This window comes from Melozone crissalis, unplaced genomic scaffold, assembly GCF_028551555.1.
Source record: "Melozone crissalis strain CALT ecotype California unplaced genomic scaffold, PUWL_Pcris_2 ptg000029l_1, whole genome shotgun sequence".
NCBI lineage: Eukaryota > Metazoa > Chordata > Aves > Passeriformes > Passerellidae > Melozone > Melozone crissalis.
The window spans coordinates 4,952,066-4,977,040 of record NW_026535807.1 but is presented as its reverse complement, the minus strand read 5'-3'; the positions used below and the strand labels follow the sequence as shown (position 1 = coordinate 4,977,040).

The following is a 24,975-nucleotide window of genomic DNA, read 5'->3' as shown; positions in this document are numbered from 1 at the left end:
TTTCTTTAATGAAATAGTCTGAGCCTTGTAATGTAAAAATACCTACATTTCTGCACTTAATAAAAATGAGTTTTGCTTAACAAATATTAAAAAATTTTATTGTTGGGGAACAGGCATGGTGGTATTCAACATGACAATGCAGAAATAGAATGGCTTTTCAAAAGACTTTTGTTATTTCATATGTGATTAAGTGCCTGCAAGATTTCTGTTTAAATACTTCTAACAAAGTCATTTACTTTTTACTCCTGAATTACAGTTGAAATGTATAATAATTTTAATTGCAGTCTCCAACAAATTCCTTCTGAGAAGGCAAAATGGCAGTAAAGAATCTAAGGTAAAATTTTCCCTTTATTTTTGGGGAAAGGCTAAGGGAGAGACAAAAAATGTGGAAGACTTAAAAGATTCTAAAATGAGTATAAAAAACTTATTGGGCTTAAAACAAGAAAATACAGCAAAAGATACATTCCACTGTGAATCAGTGGCTGTGATAAGGCAGGATACATCTAGAATGAATATTTTAATTCATTCTGAATTCAGTGGCAGATGGCCTGAGGTTATCATAAATATGTACACTTTGGAAGTAGCCTTAGCTGAGAAGGGATCCAGCTTCAGCAACAAAACCCCAGAAGAGCTCACTTACAAACAGGAAAACAGGTTTCTCACTATCCTGATCCAAGTATTCTATGTTCTGTGAGGCTGCAAAATAATGATTTATCTTTAATCACAATTCAAACCTACACAGCAAACCAGACCAATGAGCTGACAATAAACGTGCTCATAATTTGACCTGGCCATGTACAGAGTGCTCCTAACTCCAATTTTTACCAAGTGCTGCTTCACAAGGCTCAGCACCAGAGAGAATTAGACCTTCAGATATTGGAAATATCTGACACTTCACTTAGAGTTTCCTACTTTTACCTGAAGAAAACTTGCCATGCAAGTTTCCTAAAAAGAGCAGAAAAGTACCAGAAACCACATGCATTGCCAGCACCCCCAGTTCCACATGGGCTGAGTAAATTGCAAATTTCAGCATCACCTGTTCCTCAGAGGCTCTTAACTCTCACACATCCTAGAGGCAAGAGCTGGACAACCGAGCCATCACAAAGATGTGATTGCCCCAGGTATCAGGACAACCCCAAGGAAGGGAACGCCCACATGGGAGTCCCTGAGCCAAACATTCTGCACTGGTGGCGGGTGGGACAGTGGCAGAAAAGTGAGATAATCATAAAATCATCAAATCATAGGCTTGGGTTAGAAGGGACCTGGAAAATCAGTCCCAACCTGCCTGCCATGGGCAGGGATCCCTTTCTCTAGACCAGGTTGCTCCAAGCCCCATCCAGTCTGGCCTTGGACACTTCCAGGGAAGGGACAGCCACAGCTTCTTTGGGCAAACATCCCCACAGCCAAAAATTTCTTCCCAATATCCCATCTAAAGCTGCTCTCTTTCAGTTTGAAGCCGTTCCCCCTTCTCTTGTCACTACAGGCCCTTGTAAATTAGTCTCATTAGTCTCCCTCCATCTCTCTCTCAGCCCCCTTCAGCCCTCACAAGGATTTCTCTGCAGTCTCTCCACAGAGCCCACAGTACGGGGTTCTGATGGAGCCAGCTGGCAAATGATCTCCAGAAAAGAACTTGGAGGAGTTTTCAAGTATTTCTTCCAAACTGACTGCAACAGTGGGGCACCTGAAGGCCTGAACCACTGCATTTAGTATAAATTTCACTCCTTACATAAGTTTTAGGTATAATTACCTTCAATATCAAGTACCTGAAATATCAATAGTAAAATCTCAGACCACCAACACCCTCCTTTAGTTAAAAGGCTGCCCTTTTTCACTCCTCTTCAAATCTATTGAGCCTGTGAGCCAGGGTGGGTTTGTTCCCAGTGTGCCCTGGCTTCACATTTATTCTTTCACACAGGCAAGGCACTGAGAGCACTGAATTGCCACCTGTGGGTATCTTTTACAAGCCACTGAACAGCAGGGTGTGTCAAAGAAGAACTCAGCTCCCTCCCTACTGCGAACCATTCCACTTTTCAGTTTGTACTCATTAAATTCCACTAACTATTAGACATGAAATCAGACATGTTATTTGGCAACAAACCTGACATCTATTTGCAATTGTCCAGGAAAAAAACCCCCAGAATTATTTCACCTTCAGGAATGCATTTTGCTCTCTAAGATTAAAAGGTACAGTATTTTGAGAATCATAATTCATTCTCTCTTTTATTTATTTAAAATCACTGACATTTTATCAGGAACTTCAGTAATATATTGTTATTCAAAAAGCACTGAAGTTGGGTAAGAGAGAATAGGTTTCTATTTCTTCTAACATTCCTGTCAGTTCAAACCAGAAGAATTTTTTTTCAGTTAACTTTTTACATGTCCATCAAATTTCAGAAAAAATATTCAGTGAGTAGAGAAGAAAAATCTGTTAATCTAGACCCCATAAAACCTGAAAATACTGCAAGTGAAGAAACAAACATATTTGTGCATGAAACACCTTGTCAAAATTGGGACTATCCTCTTTAAAAGAGTTTCTCACCTCGCATTTCTCCTTCCCAGCATTGTGAGATCAGAGCTGTGACTGACCATGGTGCACAGCCTAAAGCACAGGTGAGTTCCATGGGAGAGGTGGATGGCAATGACCAGGGTGAATAGATCCTGTGTCAGAGATCCAGCATGCTGCCAGTCCAACACATCAGCCTTTGTCTGCTCCTGAGTAACTTTAAGCATCTGTACAGGGGTGGATTTCTAGTAGTTTATGTTTTATGGCACACAGAGCATTTATGGGGAGTCTTTAGAAGTGGAAAGCAGCTTTGTTTGTAGGATTCTGTGAATGGTTTCCTCAGATACCTTCACACTGCAAGGTGCTGCTGTCATGGGGGCTGAGCAGGGACCCTTTTCTCTCAGCTGACACCTCAGACCACACCACAACATGCAAAGTGATGAATTAAAGTACTGAGAAACAATTCTGGAGCAGGGGTGACCAGTTTCTGGCTAGAGAAAGAGAGAAAACACAGGATTTGTGTTGCTTGCAGTAAGAAATCAGGCCTGGGTGTAAAGGTAAATGCAACCTGGTTTGTGTCTTGTCTTCAGAAGTACTGAACCAAGACAGGCAATTAACCAAAATGAGAATGGACTCAGTGAAACAACTTGATATTTGTTTATTATTCACTAACATCTGATAGAGACTCCACAGAAACAAAATCCCTTCCTGGAGGTCTTTGCCTTGCTTAGAACTCATTACCCCAGAGACTGGAGATATCACTGATGCTATTTTAATCCACTAAGCTGCTGCTGCTTAGCTATGTGGCAATTCTTATAAAACTCTGCTCTGCACAAAGCAAAACCTTCTCTCTCCTGGCAAGAAGTCCTTGAACCTGAAGGTTTGAATCTCTAGCAAGTCAGACTGTGGCAAAATGACTAGTCATAATAGCAGTGCAGGATAATGCCTTACATTTCCAAATTTCAGGTTTTGCTGTACTGTATTAGTGCACATCCAGCAGCTCTTGTCACCAATAATTACTATCCCACAGCAACTACACTAAAGTACCCACCAATTAACTAATTTCATTTTGACAGTTTTAGAAGCAGAAGAGGAGAAATATTGATGTCTCCCAAGCACAGTCAGCAGCTGACACACATCTTCTTTCTATCCAAAGGAGCTGCTGTCAAATGAATTGCTTAAAAAGGTATTTGAGGTGGTTCTACAGAATGCAGCAAGGATGCACTGCAGAGCCTCCTGCAAGTATTCATTCTTGGGGTGCTATTAAGATTGGTACAAATGAAAAATACTCCTTGCTGCAAGAAATGACAACTTGAGAAAAGTAGTATTTATAGATGGCCAGTGTTTTAAAGGCTGAGTGAGTTTTTAGAATAGACATTTCTTGTAAGAAATAAAGCAAATCTTGACTTTTTCAGCAATATGCATTAAATATTTAATAAGGGATCCTGGAGCTCAGGAAGGTTTAAGACACTGTGTTAGAATATTGAACTAATAAGCTCCTCCAGAAAGCCTCTGAATACGTATAGTTAAACATTACCTAGTTTATTTTAATTATTTAACACAGAGACTGAAGGAGGTTAATGTGACCCAGTGGACTTGTTTATGTTGAAAACTATTGCCTCTCCTTACTCAAAAATCTGCATGCTGAGCTGCATCAGAGCACAGAGCTACAAGGGAGCCATAAGGAATAGAGGTTTACAGCTGCCTGCTAACACCAGGATGGGAGTGTTTGCACCAGGGCTGTGCCTGCACGGAGACACAGCCCATAAACAAAGTCAGGCCCATTAATTTTATTTACAACACTTGGAAAACTAATATACCTAAGTTAGAGGTATAGCTGAGAATGCCCTGGATGGTGGGGGATATTGCTTGTTTCCAAATTCAGTTTAAGAAATATAAAAATCCCCATCATTTACTCTTCAGTTCACAAATCCTGATAGCTTATGGTGCTTTCTTCAAACTATGGATGATACTTCACTTGGATCTTCTGCCTGGTCCTCCAGTAACAACAGGAGAGAAAGCTGCCTTCACTAAGCCAGAGAAAACAAAGAAATCACCCAAACCTCCCTGGAAAACTCAAGTGATAGAGGATAGGTCGTAAATATTATGGAGAGAAAACCAGCTTTGCATACAAAAATAAGATGAGGGAAAGGCAGCTATCCATGGCCCCCACCAGGGAAGGGAGGGAATAACCCAATTTTAAGCAATACCAGGTAAGACCCAGTATATTCACCTGGATATCTCTTCTTTAGGAAGACTAAAAGCTAGTCTTGCGTAAGTAAAAGGCTTGAGTTTCATTTTAACTGGTTATCTTCTTTATCAAAAGAAATCTCGTTCAACATTTGTTTTCATTTGTCCTTGGGAATGCCAGCACAAGCTGAGGCTTGTGCCCCTTCTTGCACATGGAATGCAAAATCATCCATCTCATGCACAGCATAACCTGCCAGTGAACAACATGGCTCAACTCTGCAATCTCTGCTTCAGAGAAATGTTCAGAGCTATCATTTCCATTCTACAAACTGGTATTTTTAAATAAAGGTTGTTACAGACTAAGGAGAACAGCCACAGAGAGCAGAAGTCAGGGACCCTTAGAGGATCAGTGGCAGAGGAAAGGCACTGGAGTTCACTGTGCTCATGGAGTCACACGCACTCAGAAGGGAACAGATAATGAAAATTTTGCACATGTTTTTTCCAGAAACAAAGAATCCTCTGTGTTACAGCAATCCCATCAGCAGATCCATGCACAAAGCCCTGTGCTGCTCTGCCATTGGAGATCTACAGGCTTTAAACTGCAGAATCCTGCCCAAAAGGATGGGAACCTCCTATTTCAGCTGCACAAGAGACCTGCTCTGCCACCTCAACCCTTTCTCACCACCAGCACCTTCCTGCAAGTTCTAACCATGACTGTTTTGTTTCTAATTCATTGCTCTGCTTGAGTGAAAGGTATATTTCTAAACCTTCACAATTCCACAGCTATTCAATTTCCAAGACTTAAATAAGTTGGTGTTTGTGCTTTGGAGTTTTGCCCTCTAGAAAAACAAAACTTCATGAAAATTACTGATCTCACAGTAAAAACAGCCTGGTTTTCGAACAAAGCTGAGGTAAAACAATGCAAAACCTCCAAGTAACGTCAACATCCTCTTCAATCACCTAAAAATCTCAGTACTGGGGAAATCAATGGGGTAGAAACTCATCCACACAAAAAGAATATAATAATTAGTGATTCACATGTTTTATCTGAGAGTGAACCCAGGGGGTAGTAAAGTCTTTTTAACCCCAGTCCTGAATAAAAATAGCACATTTAAGTCTTAATTTTGTTGTCTTATTTTTCCTTTTCTGCAGGAATTTCATTAGTGCTTTCCTTTAAAGCTCTCCCAAAACTCGGTTATGTGCCTGGAGAGCTTTTAAAGGAAAAGCTCTTACTCATTTGGCATCTCCCTCCAGCCCCTCCTAGCTCTAATTACAAGGTACAGATTAAAAATACAAATTAGTTGTATCATTGCATCCTTGGCCTTTTGGGAAAAAAAAAAAAAGAAAAAACCCCAAAACACACACAACAAAAACATAAGCAAAACGCCAAGGGGGGGGAAAAAAGTGAAGTATCCAACCTAAGGTAAAATGTTAAAGTCAAGGAGCTTGTACTGGGAGAGAGGGGAAGAAAAGATGAAGTCCAATTTTTAAAAAATTTCAGTACAAAGCTCACATGCCCGTGGCAGTCTTGCTTGAGAACCAAGTTGTGCAGCATGCAGGTGACATAATTAGGTCACAGGGGGCAAGGCTTCTTGGAACTATTATATAAAGAAATCCACAAGAGTTCTCAAATTACACACCTTCCAGATTTCAAGAAGGTTCAGAACAGCAACTCTGCAAGCAACCTGGTGTGAGTCCTTCCAGCAGTACAAAGCATTGCAGTTAAATGATCTGGCTAACTAGTTGCTTTCCATCATTATTCTGTTCTCAGCTTGCAGTTATTTATGGCATCCTGCTACACATATTTTATAACTTTGTCACTGAACACAAAAAAAACACTAAAGAAATTAAAGGTGAGCTACTATTGGTGTTACCCTGTCATTTGAGGATGAGGAATGACATTGTTCATGTAACAAATGTGACTAATGAAAGAGTTGAAAAGTGGGATTTTCAGAAGAGTCTTAAGGGAACACTGAAAACAATGACCTTTCCAGTTCAGCATTTGCTGATGATATCTAATGCTTGATGTCTCAAAGGGATGAGATCTAATAATCAAAATTTAATGGAACAGAAACCAAGTGTGAGCTGGACACTGACACCTGAGAACAGCACAGGCTGTGCTGGGAGGGATGGAACCCAGTGTTTGGGTCACAGTCTGCAGTGACACAACCTCTGTTGTTCCAGCACTCTCAAAAATTACTGGGGAGTCACTGACAGGCACTGGAAAATATCATCTCTCCTGCTCCTTTAGAATTTCAGTCCTTCAGGGTTAAGAAGTGTTTGAAATTCAAGGTGCACACATGGTTGCCCTTTAGGAAAGCACTGTGAAATACAGAGTCTCACTAAACTCAGCAAACCACAGCAATCTCCTGTTCTCTGCAGCAGTCCCAGTTCCATTTATTCTGAGGCATTTCATAATTAATTCAGAACATGCTGGACTGTTGGATTGACAAATATAATAAGAGCAAATTGAAATGTAACAAACTAGGACAAAAACAAAGCATTGTTGTTATAATCTGTAGCCCATCCCAACACTTGGAACAAGGCACCAACATCAGGATGAACTTAGCAGCCTGTCTATACCACTGTTACAGGTGCATAAATCACCTCTTGATTAAACTGTATCATTTCATAATGAATGTACAGGACCAAATCCCAGTGCACTTCTCAGCTGTGGCCTTAAAACTTCCAAAGTTCCCTAAAAATTCCCCAGTTTCATATGGATTATTTTATGTCTGCCAGCTAGAGCTGCTCTGTCCTCTCCATGGATATTCCATCTTCTGTCACCTGGAGCATGCACAGCACTGTCCCACAGGGCCAGGCACAGTCCTAGATTAATGATGCTAATGAAATATCTTCCCTGCATGGCACAATTAACCCAAAACTAAGGGATCTCTTTACTTTTAAAAAATTCTCCTTCAAAGCAATTTTCCTTGCGGCTTTTAAGCCAACCAGATCAATCCAACAGCTGGGAGAGTCATGTAAATCAAACAGGCCCAGTTTCCACAGTGCAGCATCAGATAATGCATTCAGCCAGTGCTGGTGTTGATAAGTTAGTTTGAAACAGTTTTGTGTCACTGTATCTGCAAGCAAGTTCAGAAGGAGGTGAACAAGTTGCCAAAATCTTGTTTCATTCCAGGATTAAGGGCTATAACAGAGGTCATGCCTGTACCAGCTCCAAGCTTGCAATTTTTTTTCCATATAGCAATTTTCCTCACTTCATTGTCTCCATGTTCTTGCCTAAAACCATCATAAAGACCTGTGGCTGAGATTAAGTCTCTTCTACATATCCAAAAGGAAATGCTGTGGATTTACTGTTAATAATTCAGCATTTATAGCCCTGCTGTTCTAGGGAAATAGTCTGTTCTGATCTTATATTTCCTGCTTGCAACAAACAGCACTATCCTTATTGCAACCACTTAATGCCATATTCACACCCTTGTAAACACAAATATTTTCTCTTAAACCTAGAATCACCTCCAAAGAAAGCAGCTGTGATCTAAAATAAAAATTTGTACAGTCAAGGGTTTCTCTTTAACATGAGCAAGTCCCACAAAAATTAAAATTCAAATGATAGCAACATCTTGGGTATCTAGGTAGAGCCCAAACTTCAATGAACAAGACAGAGCTTTTTAGTTTTTAACATCTGGTCTCCTGCAACTAAATATTCAGTCGATGCATTTCTTTAAATTGCTCTTGGATAATTACTAAATTCTGTAGCTGACAGCAAGATATTTTCTCTCACAGTACAGAGTCCACACATGAATAGCTGAAAAATACAGCAGTGACACTGAGGTGAACTGCCCACACTTTCATCATAATAGATTGTTAGCCTTGGAGCTGAGCTGGATCTCATTTAAATACGAGCACACATATAAAGTATTGCAGGTCCAAGCACTCAGCATAAAATCATGGCATCTGGTTGTGAAACATTTAGTCATTATGTACCTTTATAACATAAACGTTAAACATCTTGATGCTGTACGAGATGCTGCTACAAATTTTAAGAAACATAATTTACATTTTAAATAGACTCCAAAATTCAGATAACTGCTTCTAACACGAGGATACCAACATGAGGAATGTGGGGCTGCTTAAGGTCAAACCTAATTACAAAGCCTGCTAAGACGAGGATCATTTTTTAAGCAGTGCAAAATTAAATTATTTGTCAGCTCTATCAGGCAGTAAATACCTGCCTGTTTTAATTGCTGTTGATACAGCCTAATAAAACTTGGAAAGGAAACGTTCAGGCTCAATTTCATTTCTCTTCCCAGGTCCAGATGTGCCTGAGAAGCGGCGGGCTGGGCTGGTCCTGCTGCAGGGTCACCACACCAGGGATGCGTCCCCTCCTCACCGCCTCGCCTGGCCCCTGCTCCTGCAAAATCTGCAACAGCAACACGCGTGTTGGACACTGAGCCAGCTAAACACCGAGCTGGGCCTCTCCTGGACACACAGAGAGGTAAATAAGAGATGAAGTGGGGAGAAAATCCCGTGGAAATGTGGGAGAGCGTGTTCCCAATGGGAGCGTGGCAGTGCTCAGGCCGTGGCTGTCGCGCTGCTGCCATCCAGCGGGGCTCGGCACAGGGACCGGGCAGAGGATGCAGAACCAGCCACGGGCACAGGGATGCTCCTGCTGCACCTCCTGGCAATGCCCAGCAAGGCTAAGGTGTGCGGGGAAAGGAAAATAAAGCGTGAACAATAAACCTGTCACAGACGTGTTTTATGAACAACCCTTTCCTTAGGATTTTTTCTCCTGAGAAGCTGAAAGGCCTCAGGAACAAAATGTAAACATTGATTATCTGCTGCTGTGGAATGCAGCAGGTAGATCTTTGATTAGTCCATGTTAGTTGTTTCTAATTAATGGCCAACCACAGTCCAGCCAGCTCGGACAGAGAGTCCAAGCCACAAACCTTTGTTATCATTCCTTCTTCTTCTATTCTTAGCCAGCTGTCTGAAGAAATCCTTTCTTCTATTCTTTTAGTATAGTTTTAATGTAATATATATCATAAATAATAACTCAAGCCTTCTGAAACATGGAGTCAGATCCTCATCTCTTCCCTCAACCTGAGACCCCTGTGAACACTGTCACAAGATACCTCAGAAACAAAATGCAAACAATGGTTATCTGCTGCTGTGGAATGCAACAGGTGCATCTGTGATTGGTCTCATGTGGTTGTTTCTAATTAATGGCCAATCACAGTCCAGTTGTCTCAGACTCTTGGTCAAGAGAGCTTTTATCATTCCTTTTCTTTCTTTGCTTTCAAGCCTTCTGAAGAAATCCTTTCTTCTATTCTTTTAGTATAGTTTTAATATTATATATATATATATCATAAAATAATAAATCAGCCTTCTGAAACATGGAGTCAGATCCTCGTCTCTTCCTTCTTCCTGGGACCCCTGTGAACACCACCACAGAACCCTTTGTAAGAGTCTGCTCCTTCTGCACAAGGAACAAAGAGGCACCTCCTGCCCAGACTCACTCCTGGTGCTGCCTGAGAAATCAGTCCATGAACTCAATCTACTTCCACCCTGCAGCTCTTGAGGTGTTTAAGATGCTGGAGCTGAGAGAGGAATGGTGACACAGAGCTTTGTAACATGCAGGATCTTATAGCAGCACAAATTCCAAGTCTTCAGATCTAGAATTTCACTGCACTTAAAATTCAGCACATACCTTGCATAAACCCACTAGAAAAATCCTTCTGGCTGTTAATCTGCTGTGATAGGTACCTAAATATTAAATGTTAAATCTAGCTTTAAAAGCCTGTATCTGCCTTGTTTCAGTATTTGGGTGCTCAGAATACACGTAGAGCAAAATGAGACTTGGATATTCTGCTATCTACTTATCATCTCCTCAAAGATAACAGACAAGCTAAGAATTTGTAAATGATAGCATAACATTTTCATTACCAACATCATTACTTGTGGATGATGAAGCAGAGACAGTGACAACAATTTAAAGCCAACACAAATTGTCAGGGTACTGTCTACAGGGCAATTTATGAAGAAGATGAATTCCTGATGCTAATAGGAGACTACAGAAAGACATCAATGGCACAGACTCCTCCAAATCAAGGAGGATGGGAGGGAAGCAGGGGGAAAGTTGGCTGACTTGGGACCAGGAAAGAGGAAAAGACAAAGCTTTCCTCAGCAGTTTAGCTGCACAATCAGTGCTCTGCTGTGAGAGACTCTGAGATGCTGCTGAGACAGAGAAACAAATGTCAATCTCTATATTTTTCAGACCTTCATATTTCCTGTAAAATTGCTACAAGAAATATAAAATGATCATTTATCCACTTTTAATATAACTAATCTTTAAATCCCACTGCACAGAATTCTCCCAAAGAGCAGCAGTGGTGTAGCAGCCAACAAAGAAGGGGATGCTGCTTTATTTTTTGGTGTATGGGAGGAAACAGGTGAACTGTGACTGCTAAACCGGTACCTAATATTAACCTACACCACTGGCAGAATGGGGGAATCATAATCCACATTTCATCTGGTTTGATTATCTTGGGGTTTTTGTCACTGTTTGAAAGCCTGACACGTTGACCTCCCTGTTCAGTCAACCTGCCAGGAAAGCAGGGGCACAACCAGAACTCCTCCACTCTCCAGAAAGTCCTGAGTGCTATAAAATCACTCTACTGGAGTCACAGGCAGAAGCCAGGGCTGCCCTGTGATTACAGGCTGCACCAGGCACCAAGTCAGCTTTTACAGAGACTCTGCAAGGGAATCTGCTTTGATTTACTGCCCTGCGTTCAGCTCAGCTCTGTCTGAGCAAGACACCCAGCCCAGGACACTCCCAGTGATTAATTTCAGGAGGACTCATTTAGGATAGTTGTGTTCTGTCAGTAGAGAGATATCCTTGATTTGCCTCTGTACCAAAACACAATAAATCCATTTACCTGCTAAACAAGTTAACTGGAGCATTAAAGCCCTGATCATTCACACACCCCGACAAACAAGACTTGCACAGCAGCTAACATGAAGAATAAAGTCAGCTTTAGACATTTCCACCATGTTACTTCTCAAATGCATTTTGAACTTTAGCACTTGTTTAGATGCAGGACCACAGGCTTAACTGAAAATGTACAATATATTGTTTGATTCTAGCCAAGAGGTTATGCAATCATTAGTGCAGACCTATTTATCTCCCTCTCATGTCATCATTCAGAAATTTAAATGTGATTTTTGAATTTCAATTGGCCTATCAAGTGTTCAATGACATCATGAGATCCTGTCTCCACTGAAAGGGATTTCTGCCTTTCTTTTCCCTAAGACTCACATCCTGTTCACTCCATCCTGCAGTCCTTTCACAAAGCAAATAGCTTAAATCACCAGATTTACACAAAAAAGACTAAATAACTCTCATTGCCCCAGAGAGCACTTTGCAATTGGATTTTTACACACACTCTTACTGAAGCATGGTGTTTATCCTTGTGATTTTCATACCAATTTCTTTTTATATTCAGAATCACTTTGTTTAATGCTTTATTTACAGTGTGTTATAACATCACTGATCCCTCCTCTGCTGGAGGCCAGTACCTGCTGCCCCTCAGCCCCAGGTTCCTTGGTGTGACCTGTGTTTCACACTGCATGAAACCAGGGTCAGCCAGTGGCTACACAACCCCTGTGCTCTCACCTGAGACACCAGGAGCCCATTTCTTCTCTCCCCACCCCCACAGCCAAGTAGCAAACCAGTTCCTAACCACCATGCTAATATAAGAGCAGTGGCAATTAGCAATATCCTCAGTACAACCATCTGCTGAGGCTGCCACAAACCAGATATCTTCCCTCTGCTTGTCCCCTGACTGAATTCATCACTGCACAACAGGCAGCTTTCCCCTGGCCAAGGAGTGACCCTGCTAATGATATTTATCATCTAACAGATCTCAGGCTGAAAGGTCATGTCATATTTCACCAAAAATATATAGTGAGCAAAACCTAATAAATAAGAATAAATGTCCTTTCTTTGCAGTGACTTTTGACCAACTCAGCTAGCAGACTCTGGACTGAGAAATGCTGGAAATGAGTTTGGGAAGGAGCTCCCCAGCCACTTGCCAGCTCTGGCAGGTGGTACCTGTGCTGCCAGCACAGTGATGGTGTTTAAGTGTGGTGTTTGCATAAATCACAGCCCAGGCGGGACCATCCAATCCTGACCCCTGGCTCTGTTCTGCACCTGAGACCTGTTGGTTCCCAAGACATGGAAGTGTCCACCATGCACACAAGGGTTTCATCCCTCATCTCTTTAATGAGAATGATCACACTTGGCTGGTAAAGCAGGTCATGGTGCTGACAAACACCTTCTATTGCTTTGGTCTGGCTGCCAGAGGAGAGATCACAGTTCATTTAGGCTGCAGGATTTGGGGCGAAGACCCTTCTCTTTCTTGGAGGGATGATACAGAGAAAATGCTGAATCACCTTTATTCCCTAAACTGCTCCTTCTGCAGCCATAGCTCTTTTTAATGCTGCTTTGATGCTGTTCTGGCTACAGCCAAAAGAAAAATGGAAATGATTTTGCAAAAAACCCTGCTCAGGTCTTGGGTTTGATCCAGAATTCAGTCAATCCAAATCCCTTGATACCAGGGAAGGGTCAGGAAAATTCTTTCAAGTCACTGCTGGATGAGATTTGTTGCCCCAGAAGAGGACATGTTTTCAGAGTAAACTCTCTTTTCTCTCTAGCTTGGCACAAACTATCATGTGATGCAGTCTGATAAAAGGATGTTTCATCACATTAGCATAGCAGACTTATTTGTCAGTTGCAGACTAATTATCTTGGCTCCTTGTTTGGGGACTGTGGCATCCCTTGCAGTAAATTGCATTTTGCTGAGGGCAGCAATTTTACTCAATTTCTAAAGAGTGCCAACACAAAGTTGAGGGGTCTTTTGTATTTCCAAATGAAATATTAAAAATAGTGCATGGTAGGGGGAGAAAAATAGCCCATCTGTCACAGTGTTTCTGAATGAAATATCAAACTATTGCTTTTTTCCATATAATTCAAACAACATTGAACATAGATCTGATAATAAAACCCATTATATTGTCTCCATATTTCTGAAACCTTGGAAGAGGAACAAAGGCTGAAAAATTAACTCTAGGCAAGTAAATTATTTAACTCAGTTGTCAGCAGCCATTCCTAAAACCAGACAGAGTTGGACACCCAGCCAAGCAAGTGACAATCCTTGCAGTGCAATGAGACTTTCTTTTAACAACATGCATTTAGAAACACTGAAAATAAAATTATCAGCTACATTTTTTTCCTCAGTGACACAACAGTACTAACTCCAATAGAGTGCCTGCAGAGAACAGCAAGGACTTCTTTCTGCATTCAAACTCTTTTAGATGAGGAAATTTCAGTTTACTTAGTTTTGGTTGGGTTTTTTTTTTTTAATTTGTTTTGATTTATTTTTTCCAGCTGGAAGAATACCAGCATCTGCTGAAAGGACTCACTGGACAGAAATCATCAGCACAGCCACAATTCATGCCAGACACTCACATTGCTGGGGTGAGTTAAGCCAACTGACATCATATGCTCTTTTCTCAAGTTATATTCTGACTTGATTTTTAACATTTTCAATAAATTATGTTTTCTAAAGACAAATCTGAGAAAATTTAGTAAGAAGTGTCAGTGCTGACACAGAGTCTTAAGATCTTCCTGTTTGATCTCCTCTGAAAAGGGCATCTCCTCAACATGGGAAGTCAGGAGAGATTTTGTGTCCCTTGTTCAGAGACAATCAGGGACACCACGAAGAAGGAAGATCAGTGTCTGCTCCCTCTCAGCCTTATTTGCTGTTATGCAGAAGGAAATCTCCTGGGAAAAGAATGGAAGCTGTAGAAGATGGGATATACAGAGCACAAGAGATACTTTAAGGTTTTACACCCAATCTGAAAAGAATTGAACCCAAAAGTTGGGTTCATTTATGAAATGTAAACCTTGATACATTTGTATTTTTGCTTTACAATCATAATTTTGTTTTTGCTATCAGGTAAAACCAGCCAAAGTGATGCAACACCCTACAAACAACGGTTAACACACCCCAGGTCTGCTAAACACAGAGCTTGCCATTCCTCCCCAGCTAATTTGTGACTGTTTGTACAAAAAAAGGCATCAAAATAAATATGCTTATTCCAAAATATTCACTGCATCTTAAGATTCTACTGGAAGGAAACACAGGTATAAAAAGAACTGGTATCAGGGGGAAGCAAGTAGGAAATAAAGCTAAGAGAAATCTTGCCTCACACTTCCCTGGTCATTATTTCCCAAAATAAAAACATAAATCAGAAAACTAGTGACCATTCATGGACTGCAAGGCATATGGATGATATCCATATGGAGAAAAAATAGGTGGAATAAAGAAAGGAAATAAATAAAAGCCAAACACTAAGCAACGGGACTGTTGATCCCAGAATTTTCCACTCATAACTTCTGGCATTTCTGGAGGTATTGTTAAAGATTGCCACCCTGGAAGATAATGAATGTCAGGTGTAGCTTCCATGTCCAGTGTGATGCAGAGAGATTACCCTGCTGAAGCCTACAAGACATCTTTAATCTCCTGATTTAGAATCCATTGTCTGCTATCAGTTGTCACTCTCCTGAAGGAATGCAAGAATGCTGCCAAACACTGAAAAACAGCAGCACAAAGGGCTACCAGCAGCAATCCCGAGGTGCTCTGCCAGCAAAACACTTAAATGTTAGTAAAAAAAAAAAAATTCCATCTCCAGGTTCTTCCATTATTAATTAATAACGGTTTCCAAGAAGTGCTTGCTCAAAGATGCCCTTGAAACCAGGCACATCAGCACCACAAACTTTCAAAGTTAAAGTTGAGGGGCAGCTCTCTGGAGGGCAGAGCACTGTGCTTGGCACCAGAGCAGAGCTGGGCACTCCTGGAGTGGGAGTGGAGCAGGCACAGCTGGGACGTGCCTGATGCCACAGCCAAGGATGACACAGATCTCCTGCTCTTCAATACAAGATGAATATTTTGTACCCACCCACAGCCAGGTGGGCAAATGAAACCCACCAGGGAGAGTAATCCCTCCCTGGCGCAGCCTCTGAGCCTCCCTTCACCAGGCAGACAGACAAAAACAGACAGCCTAAATAAAGCACCAGAAACTGCTGCCCATTGCCATGGGCATCCATTCAGGCCTGGGCAGCCACCCATTTGGGATGAAAGGCCTTACAATTACACTGAAATGGGACTGTAATTCTGGGGCAGGCTCTGCCCTGCTGTCACAATCAATGTTAACTGGAAGGCTGTGGCAGTGCGGCCCAGCCAGTGAGCACAGAGCTGGGGATCAATAGAAGAACAGACCCTAAAAGAGTTTCCATCCTTCAAAAAGGCAGTGATTTGCCAGTGGTGAATGATGTGAGTGACTGGTTTAAGCTTTAATAAAACCATAACTATGAAGTTTAACTTTTCTGCTGAGACACATCCGGAGTGGGCTGGAAACTAAATCACAGAAGAATCAAACTCCCACTTCAGTGGGGTCAGGACTTCATCTTAGGCAGGTCTTTTAATCATTTCAGAGCAAGGAACTGATGCAAGTCCTTTACATCTCAATCTCTTGCCTTCATCAATCTGGCATCCATCCTCCCAAGGACTCAGCAGGCTGACCTCCATGGAAACCCAGAACAGAGCTTTTTGTTGCATCACTTCACTCAAGTGAACACCAAGGACGAGATCTTTTCCATTCTATTTGTGGATTCACACTTATCCAACCATTTCTGTCTCACTCTAGCACAAGACAATCCATTTGCAATGTAATATTTTTTCTGTTATCAGATCTAAGTTTGGGAGAAGTAAGTTTAAAAGAAAAGACACAGAGTAAAGAAAGCTTTCCTGGTTAGAATTTTGGTCAATGCAATATAAAGATTATCATTTACAGCAGGTGGCAGCTATGTAAAAAAAATGATGGTATCAATGTAAAATGGATAAAATAAAGACAATATTTTCACAAGCTTTCCCCAATGGCTTTAAAATAAGGTCACTTTGATACTGCAGGAAAGAGCTTGGTATCAGCCTCCTGCTCTACAGTTTGACAAGCTGGGCTTGACCATTTGTATTAAATGAGACTCTCTATTTTTAATATAGAATTTCCCTCCCACTTTTGAAACAATGACAATTGAAACACAACACACGCACATTTAAAAGTTTGGCTGTAATTCTCCCCCTCCCACCCCTCAGCTCCCAGGAATACACAAATATTTCCATATGCAATCACATTCCACATAGTTAAAGTGTGCATTCTTGGAAAATGACACCAGAAGCTACATTTTACTCTATTAAAAAAAAAAAATCAACACTGAATTGTTACTGGTAACATAGATATGTATCTAATTTGAAGACATTGTCAAAGTCTGTCATATATATCAAAAGCTCTCACTGTTATTTAAGGAAAAAAAAAATAAAATGGAAAATAAATATTTCTTATACTTTTTTCTCCACAAAAATAAGTACACCAGCAAACTTCACACAGAGAATTCTGCTCCTTTTTGTCTTAAAGGGAACCTATTTCTCAAGTGAATTGCCTTCCCTACCTTATTACTTGAAGAGATTACAGTCAGGGCTGTACATTGCAGCCACCCTGTATTTAGAAGCTGGGTAATAAACCACATAAATAGCACACTGAATAAAACATTAAGACATAAAAGGAGTTAAATAGAACAAAGGGCTAAAGCTTATTGTGCAGTAACCATGCCTGACCCGTGGAAATACAGAAAACTCATAATTCTAGTTAGCAAAATGCAGAGTTGGGGTTTAAATCAGGAGGAAGCCGGTGGTGGGTGAGTGCTGGAGCCCCTTGCACAGCCTTGCAGGGCCCTCTGGTGGAAACAGGAATCCATCTCACGGCTGCCCAGCAGCACTGCCAGGGAAAAGGATGCTCCAGCCCCAAAATAAAGGGAGAAAAAACAGCATGGGTTTTCCCAGTTTTCTTAAAAGCAGCAATATTTCTAATATAAAGCACATTTTTCAGCTCTCCTTTAAGGAGATTAAATCCTGGAGCCTGTGTAAGTAAGGAATTTTTCCTCTGACTCCAGTGGGAGCAGAGTCTGTCTATGAAGCCCTGAAAGTAGAGAAAAGAAGTCCTTAAAGCTGTGAAAAACAGCAGTAATGTGGAACATTCTGCCCAAAAATTTAGACCCTTCAGCAAAGCTGGAAGCATTGCAGGTGAGCATCACCACATAAATCAGTCTCCAAAAAGCCAGGTAATTCATTAATTCATGGCAGAAACTGCTCAGCTGGCTGTGCCAGCTCGGGGTCTGCAGGGCCAGCCCTTACACAAGCTGACCTGACAAAATGTCTTTTCAATGCTTCTTCATTTGTGGCTTTGAGCAGTGAGGTGGAAACAAACTTTTCTGGTTCTAAATGTATGTTTCTTCATCCAGAACAGCATGGAATTGATCATTATATTGGTATTAGGTACTCAAAAAGCCTGAAATACTGCCCATTTTCAAAAAAAAAAAAAAAAAAAAAGTAAAATTGATGCTTCCCTTAGTTATTGTCAGGGCAAAAGAGAAATTCTTCAGAAAGGCATTCACAGCAACAAAATCAGATTAATATTCTCATGTTTCTTCTCCACACAGGTATACATGGGGCTGCTAAAATAATCTGCACAAGCAGCATCTTTAATGATCTAATGGTGATGAGAAGGAAAATTCCTCCTCTGCCTTTTGCCTCTGTCAGTCAGGGCAATCACTGTTCCAATGAAAAACAGGCTGCAGTCTCCAAGCTGATTTCAAGACCCAAACTGCTCCAAAGCAAGGCAGGATTGAGCATCTCTCCTCTGACAGGTATTTCAGGGGATATTTGTGGTGAATATTTCACAGAGCAAAAGAAAGAACCAGGTCTGTCTTACACTTCATTCCAGGGAAGAGCCTCCATTGTCAAAGGGATTTCTCAATGCCATTCTCTCCCACTTTTCAGGAGCAGGATGGCTGTTGGATCAACGAGATCCAGTCTCTGTCCCAGCCTGAATAGGGCACACAGCTGCCAAATGTGATTTTTTCAGGCACCATCTAGCATGACCTAGGTCAATAATTGTCTTTTCCCAGATTAGGCTCCTTCAAAATGGCAGCATTTTGAAAAGAAGAAGTCGATTCCCACTTTTCATCCTAAATTCTCTTGTCTGCTCCTAGTTAACAAAGTTTCTTAGCTGTAGTGAGCACACACTTATTTAAAGGTGCTGATGATGTCAAGTAAATAATTTGAAACACACTGATTGTCAGGAGCAGACACAACCTGTTCTCAAAAACCAGCTCCTCTCAAAGCATCCCAGGTTGGGCTCCTGATGCCTCCCAGCTGAGCAGTACCTGCTGGACCTGAAGGACAAATCCTTTGCTGAACCCAAGCCTTGGATTCATCCCTCTAACGTGCTTCAGGACATTTTACTTTGAAAAATGGGAATGCTGCCTATCGACTGCAAAAATTTTATCTCAATTGCTATCCAAGAACATGCTAATTTGTATGAAATAAATGAGGCTAATTATTTGCTTTCCACAAAACAGGCTCTGCTAAAAGCTCTGAATTATTTGTTTTCCTGATGAACAAGGCAGCACCTTGCTCACATAATAGATTCCATCAGAGATTTGATTATCCATTAGAAGGGCAATCTATGCGTTGTGTCAGGCAGCAAAGATAAGATGGGGCTGGGAAATGCAGGGCCCTTGAGAACAGATCCCTAAATTCTCTGTGGTGCCAAGAGTCAGATTTAGGGAGCTGGAGAATCAGAAATGGGATCACTGCTTCATCTACCACATGGAATCAAAGAGGGATGGGGGTCACTTCAGCGTGCAAAGGAGGGAAACTCACACTTGGGGAAGAACAGGACACCACAGTCTAAAAAGGTGCATGAAGGCTCCAGCTTCAAGGGGGTCCATCTGAAAAACAGCTCCACAGCTGGACCAAGCTATTGATGAGGAGCAGAACCTTCTTTTAGCTCACCAGAGAAATCACAGCACACAAACATACTTAAGGTCAAGCAACTTGATTGTGTTTGTGGTACCTCTTTGACAAGGTGGAAGGAATTCCATGTGTCTGTTTATGGTATGCTGTCAAGCATTCTGAAATTTATGTAAAAAATATTGTCATGATTCCCATAATACACTGTGTTCATCATACAAACCCACAACACAAGATCACTGCTGCCTTATTACAGGTATTTCCCTTAGGTACACAAGCAAAGTGCATCTTGGAAGGACAAAAATAACATTTCTTCTGACATGACCACTCCCCACATGACAAAAGCTGCTCTTCTCCAGGTTTGTCTGCAGAGTCAGCTCTGGAATGCTCTGCTATTAACTTGTGACTGTGCACAGACCTCCCTTCCTCATGGAAAGGATGTAACTAATTCCCAGAGCAGCAACATGGGTCATCCTCCACCACTGCATGCACTGGAGTCACTCCTCAGGCTTTTGCCTCTCCATGCAGTTATTCTCCACAAACTGTGGCTGTGTTTTACAGCAACCAGAGTGCTGCCCAGCCAGGGAAAGCAGAGCTGGTGATGGGGGAAGGCAAGGAGGAGGTTTTGTAGCTCTCAGAGACACAGCAGCTACGTGCAGGTCAGCCAGTCCTGCCTGCCAGTTCTGGAGATATTTTGGTGAGCACAGGAGGAGCCTTCAGCTCCTGTCCAGACAGCCACTGGAAGCAGCCAGGAAAGAGATCAATAGTTTGTCTCTCCTGGAGGATGGAGCCTCTACCAAATGCATCCTCACCTCCCAGCCCTGGGGCGAGTGGATGCTAACATTAGACCTGGACCATTTTATTCAGGACTTGCACAGATACCTTCACTGCTACATCTCCATCTCTTTCTGCTCTCAAGCTGATGCCTGCAAGATCCTACCAGAGATGTTGCCACAAAAATCCAGGCTGGAAGTCAATCCAGCTTGTTCTGAGCTTTTTCTGGCATTTATAATATGATAACCCATCCTGCCTGGTAGGTATTTCCCTACTACAATAGTCCATCCCTTAAAAGCAAGATCTTTGTTTTCCTCATTATGCCAGTTTGGAAAAGGAGGAACGTATCAGAGGCTGATCTAAGCACAGATCAGAATTTGTGTCAGTCACTGGGAGAACTGGCTAACATGAGTCTGAGGGCTTCGATTTATTGCCCACCACCGCTGTAAAGTCAGTTGATAACAACAGGATTAAGAGGGTGAAGATAAAGATACATTTCAGAATGTTTTTGGATAAGGATAAAGCAAAATGACACAAACAAATGCCAAAGACCTAGCAGTCATGAAGTCACTCCAAAAACCTCCTGGCGAGCTTCAGAGCATAAATAACTAGAGAAAAGCCATGAAAATTTACAATAACTCTTCTTTTTTTTTCTTCCTTGGTGGTGGTGTATTTTTAACCTATTGCACTGATTATAACATGCTGTCAACAGCCTCATCAATTATCCATTGCTAGAAAGTGGGCTCTAACATGCTGCAAGTGGTATTAATTGGTCTCAGTAGCGCATAATGAGTTTAAAAGCTCCTACCTGTGTGCCCCCGGGGATGGTGACTAGAGGCGGACAACAATTTACAGCAGACCATTAACACATAGAGCAGAAAGAGCCAGTCAGACAGAAGCATTGATTTGGCACAGAATCTCATCCTGGAGGCAGAAAAGGAAGCAGTTGAGTGAAAGAACAATGCAAGTAGGGAATAACATAAAAACGATGCGGGGAAGGAAAAGCTGAAGGGATGCTGAAGAATAACTGATGTGGGTTATTGCAAGGCAACACTCACAAAATCATATTCATTACTTGGTTGGGATCAATTCTTTGTTAAGGACATTTTATAATTAGAAGCAATGTCTATCACACATCACATTACCTACAAACACATGTTTATAATAACACATTATGAGTGCCATGCAGTTGTATTAATCTGAGATAAGGGATGGGTTCTTTTGTCTTTTATCAAGATCCAGCCAGATTCAAAGTTAAACACACACATTTATGAGTTGTGCTACTATTTTTGAACTGGACCTCCCCCAATGACAGAAAAAAAAGTCATTTTTACTTAACACTTCTCAAGACATATTAACTAAATAAATATATCATATAATAATTTACTGTACTATAATGTATAATTTACTGTAGCCTTGCACAGTTCTAGGCTGGATCTCCCCAACACACAATATTTGGGAGATTTCCTGGAGATCACCCAAATATTTACTGAGGGTAAAGCCCTCATGAAGCAGCACCTCAGTCAAACATGCAAGGACTCACTTCTCTATGTTGGAAACTGCATTTCAGAAAATATTTGCTCTAAAGAAGGTGTTGTTACTCTTATTCATGTTATTCTTAGAACTGAGATCCCAAGTCCTCCATCATTTTTCTGCAAATATCTTGAATTAAATCCCTCAATAGCTTATGTTATGCCATTCATCATACAGAAAGGGAATCTAATCATCTTTTTAAACTGAGTTATGATGATTTATTTCTTGCATGATACATAAATGGGCGTTATGTACTTGAACCCTTAGATACTGTGTTCCACAATTTCAGCAAATTCTGCAAGCAGGAATACATCAAATTAATTAAAGGCAATTTATAGATTTGCATAAATTGAAGCAAATACTGTTTTCATGGCAGTGACGTTAGTCTGCAGCTAATCAGCATGCTGGGATTTGGGCAAGCCTAGCACGAATTTATTTGCACCAAAAAGTCCTTTGGGAGCTGCTTTTCCTCTGCAGATTCCAATTCTGAGTCTTTTCTAAAACAAAATTATCTGTATATCTTGAAAATACCTAAGACTACTCAGCTAGTCCAATGTTCAAGTGCTGAATTTAAAAAAAGAAATCTCAAGCAACACATGCCTTAGACAGCTCTATTGTCACAACCAGGTGACACACTTGGATGTTGTTTAAATTTGATAAACATCTACCAATGAAACCACAACAGAGGCCTTGTTTTCTCTCTTAAAATTGCTCACACAATTTCCCTTTTCAAGCTTTGCAGAACAATATTTTTTCTCTAATTGCAAATGTTGATAAAGCCAAAAAAAAAAATGGACTTATTAATATCAAAAGTTAAGAGACCAGAAGCCTGCTGCATGTAAATATATTTTAGTAACAAGTTCTGGTTTACACTGCAGATAGAAATACATTGGTGCAAACCCCAGCACCATCAGCCTCCAATTAAAAAAAAATTACATAAATATTGCAAATAAACCAGCTCACCATGTCTACAGATTTCAGAGAATGAAAATTATATGTAAAGCCACACTTTAAGCAGGGATTTGGCAAGAGAGTACCTTTTCTGGCTTTAGGAAGATGCTCTGTTTTGAGCCCAATATATTTCCACACTGAATGCAGGAACAAACACCCTGCTGGCCTTTTACAGCTGTTTGTAGGAGATTTCTGTGAGCACGAATCAAGCCCAGCAGATAAAGACATCACTGCTCCTCACCCACCCTGTAAGTGCCCTCTCCTGGAGCACTCCCAGGCTAATTCAGAGCAGCTGAACCAAATTCACCCCTTGCATGCAGCTGAACCCATAATGTCACTGCAGCTAATGGGATTGAGTCACTGTGAAACCAGCATAAATGTCACTATTGCTCTTGGTCCAGTATTAGCCTAAGAAAACTGCCTGGTAAGTTCTAAAATCACTGTACCATTTCAGATTTTGGTCATTCAAATCTTTCCCAGGTGACTGAACCCTTTTTTTTTTTTTTTCCTTTAGGAGAGAGCTGAATTTAACCTTAGTTTTCAAAACACACGGGTTACAGCTCATGAACAGGATGTCATCATCTGCTCAGCCTCCAACCCCATCCTTCTGTTGCTCTAAATGCAAATACTCAGATCTGATCCAAGTTCTGGTGTCACTCTTATGTGTCACCATGAAGACACAAACCTTCCTCCAGCTTTCCTGTGGAATTAAACACCCCTTAAACACTGCTCAGGCATTCTGAACATGCCATTTCTGCTGGGAGGTGGTGGAAGGGGCAGGTGTGATGATGGACAGGTCCCAAATCATGCATCATATGCTCAACAGCCTCTGTTCCAGCACTTTATTGGACCCAGGTGTTCCCACCACTCCCAGTGCAGCAGCAAAACTGGTCTCAGTGGAAATAGAATTGTACTATTTCCAAAAGTTTTCTCCAGCTTAGTTTGACTCTTTTGAGACACTAAACAAGGAATGTGAAACCAGGGCTCATCAGGTTAACAGGGTAACCTCAGCCCTGAGTAAGAACATTCAATTCCAGGAAGAAGTGTATCACCACAAAGCATCCACTCGCTCATACCCAAACTGAAAGGCTGCTAAAAGCATCCAGTGCCATCCAAAGGACACATCTGCAGGATTTAGTCTGCCTTGCAGGTAGGCAGGACACAGGTTTTCAGCCTGCTAATGTAAAGAAATACAAGAGGATCTTTGAAAAGGCAGGGAAAAAATGAAATTTGGCAGGCAGATGCAGCAAGGGGTGCTGAGCCCTTCAGCGTCAGTGGGCTGCTGCTTTCAGAAATGTCAAGCCTTCATTCTCTATTGGATTCAAGTGGATATTGTTGCTAACCAGAACAGAGAATCTTCAGTGTCATTTGAAAGATAAAAAGTGCTCTTACCTTGGGGACTTTGCAAGAATTTTGTTCCAGTCAAACACAATTATTTCAGTGTGTTTTTCATAGTTATTCCAGATTCCCATTTGCAGCAGCAAATAAGCCTTTCTGCATCTCAGAATGTTTTCCTTCACTTCGGGGACCTAGAAAGAAAGCCACATTACACTGCAATTAAGGTCTGCAAAGGTGCTGTAAAACACATCTTTGTTACCAAAATCTTAGTTTCACAGTGCCATCTACAGTGCAATCCGGGGCAAAAGGCAGCAGGTTTATTTCTCTTGTCTTTCTGAGAGCACAGAGAAGCTGTGGTGAGGCAGCTCTGGGGTGTCACTACATTAACCAAAGGCAGAGTTTGCTGTACATGGGTTGCAAACAGAATGTGAGCAGCTCTCTGGGGTCTCTCCACCCAACACCCAAGAGTTTGAAGCAGAGATTATTAAAAATAGTGAGGAAAATCTGTCACTGTCTTCATAAAAACTTGGCCCAGGCCCTGTGCCTTCCTCAGCAGAGAGCGTCACACCCACAGCAGAGTGTCTGGGGTTATGTATTATTGCACCCTCTGACCCTGCTGCCTCTCCTGGCAAGCTCTAAAATCAGTGTACCATTTCAGGTTTTGGTCATCCAAATCTTTCCCAGGTGACTGAACCTTTTTTTTTTTTTAACCTTAGTTTTCTTGGCCTCTCCATGAGAAACACACAGGTTACAGCATCAGCTGTAACCCAGGACTTACACTTTGAATCTCCACGT

General features: G+C 41.4%; 1 protein-coding gene across 1 annotated transcript in view; it reads right to left on the bottom strand.

Annotated features, from left to right (window-relative positions):
• The window catches only part of TAFA4 (TAFA chemokine like family member 4), a 40,416-nt gene extending 16,102 nt beyond the window's left edge, over positions 1-24,314 (bottom strand). The window contains exons 1-2 of the mRNA XM_054281136.1: positions 24,235-24,314; positions 21,167-21,282 (exon numbers count right to left, since the gene is read on the bottom strand). Coding sequence (XP_054137111.1) covers positions 21,167-21,282; positions 24,235-24,314 — 196 coding nt within the window. The remainder of the gene's footprint in view (positions 1-21,166; positions 21,283-24,234) is intronic.
• Between the last annotated feature and the right edge of the window lie 661 nt (positions 24,315-24,975).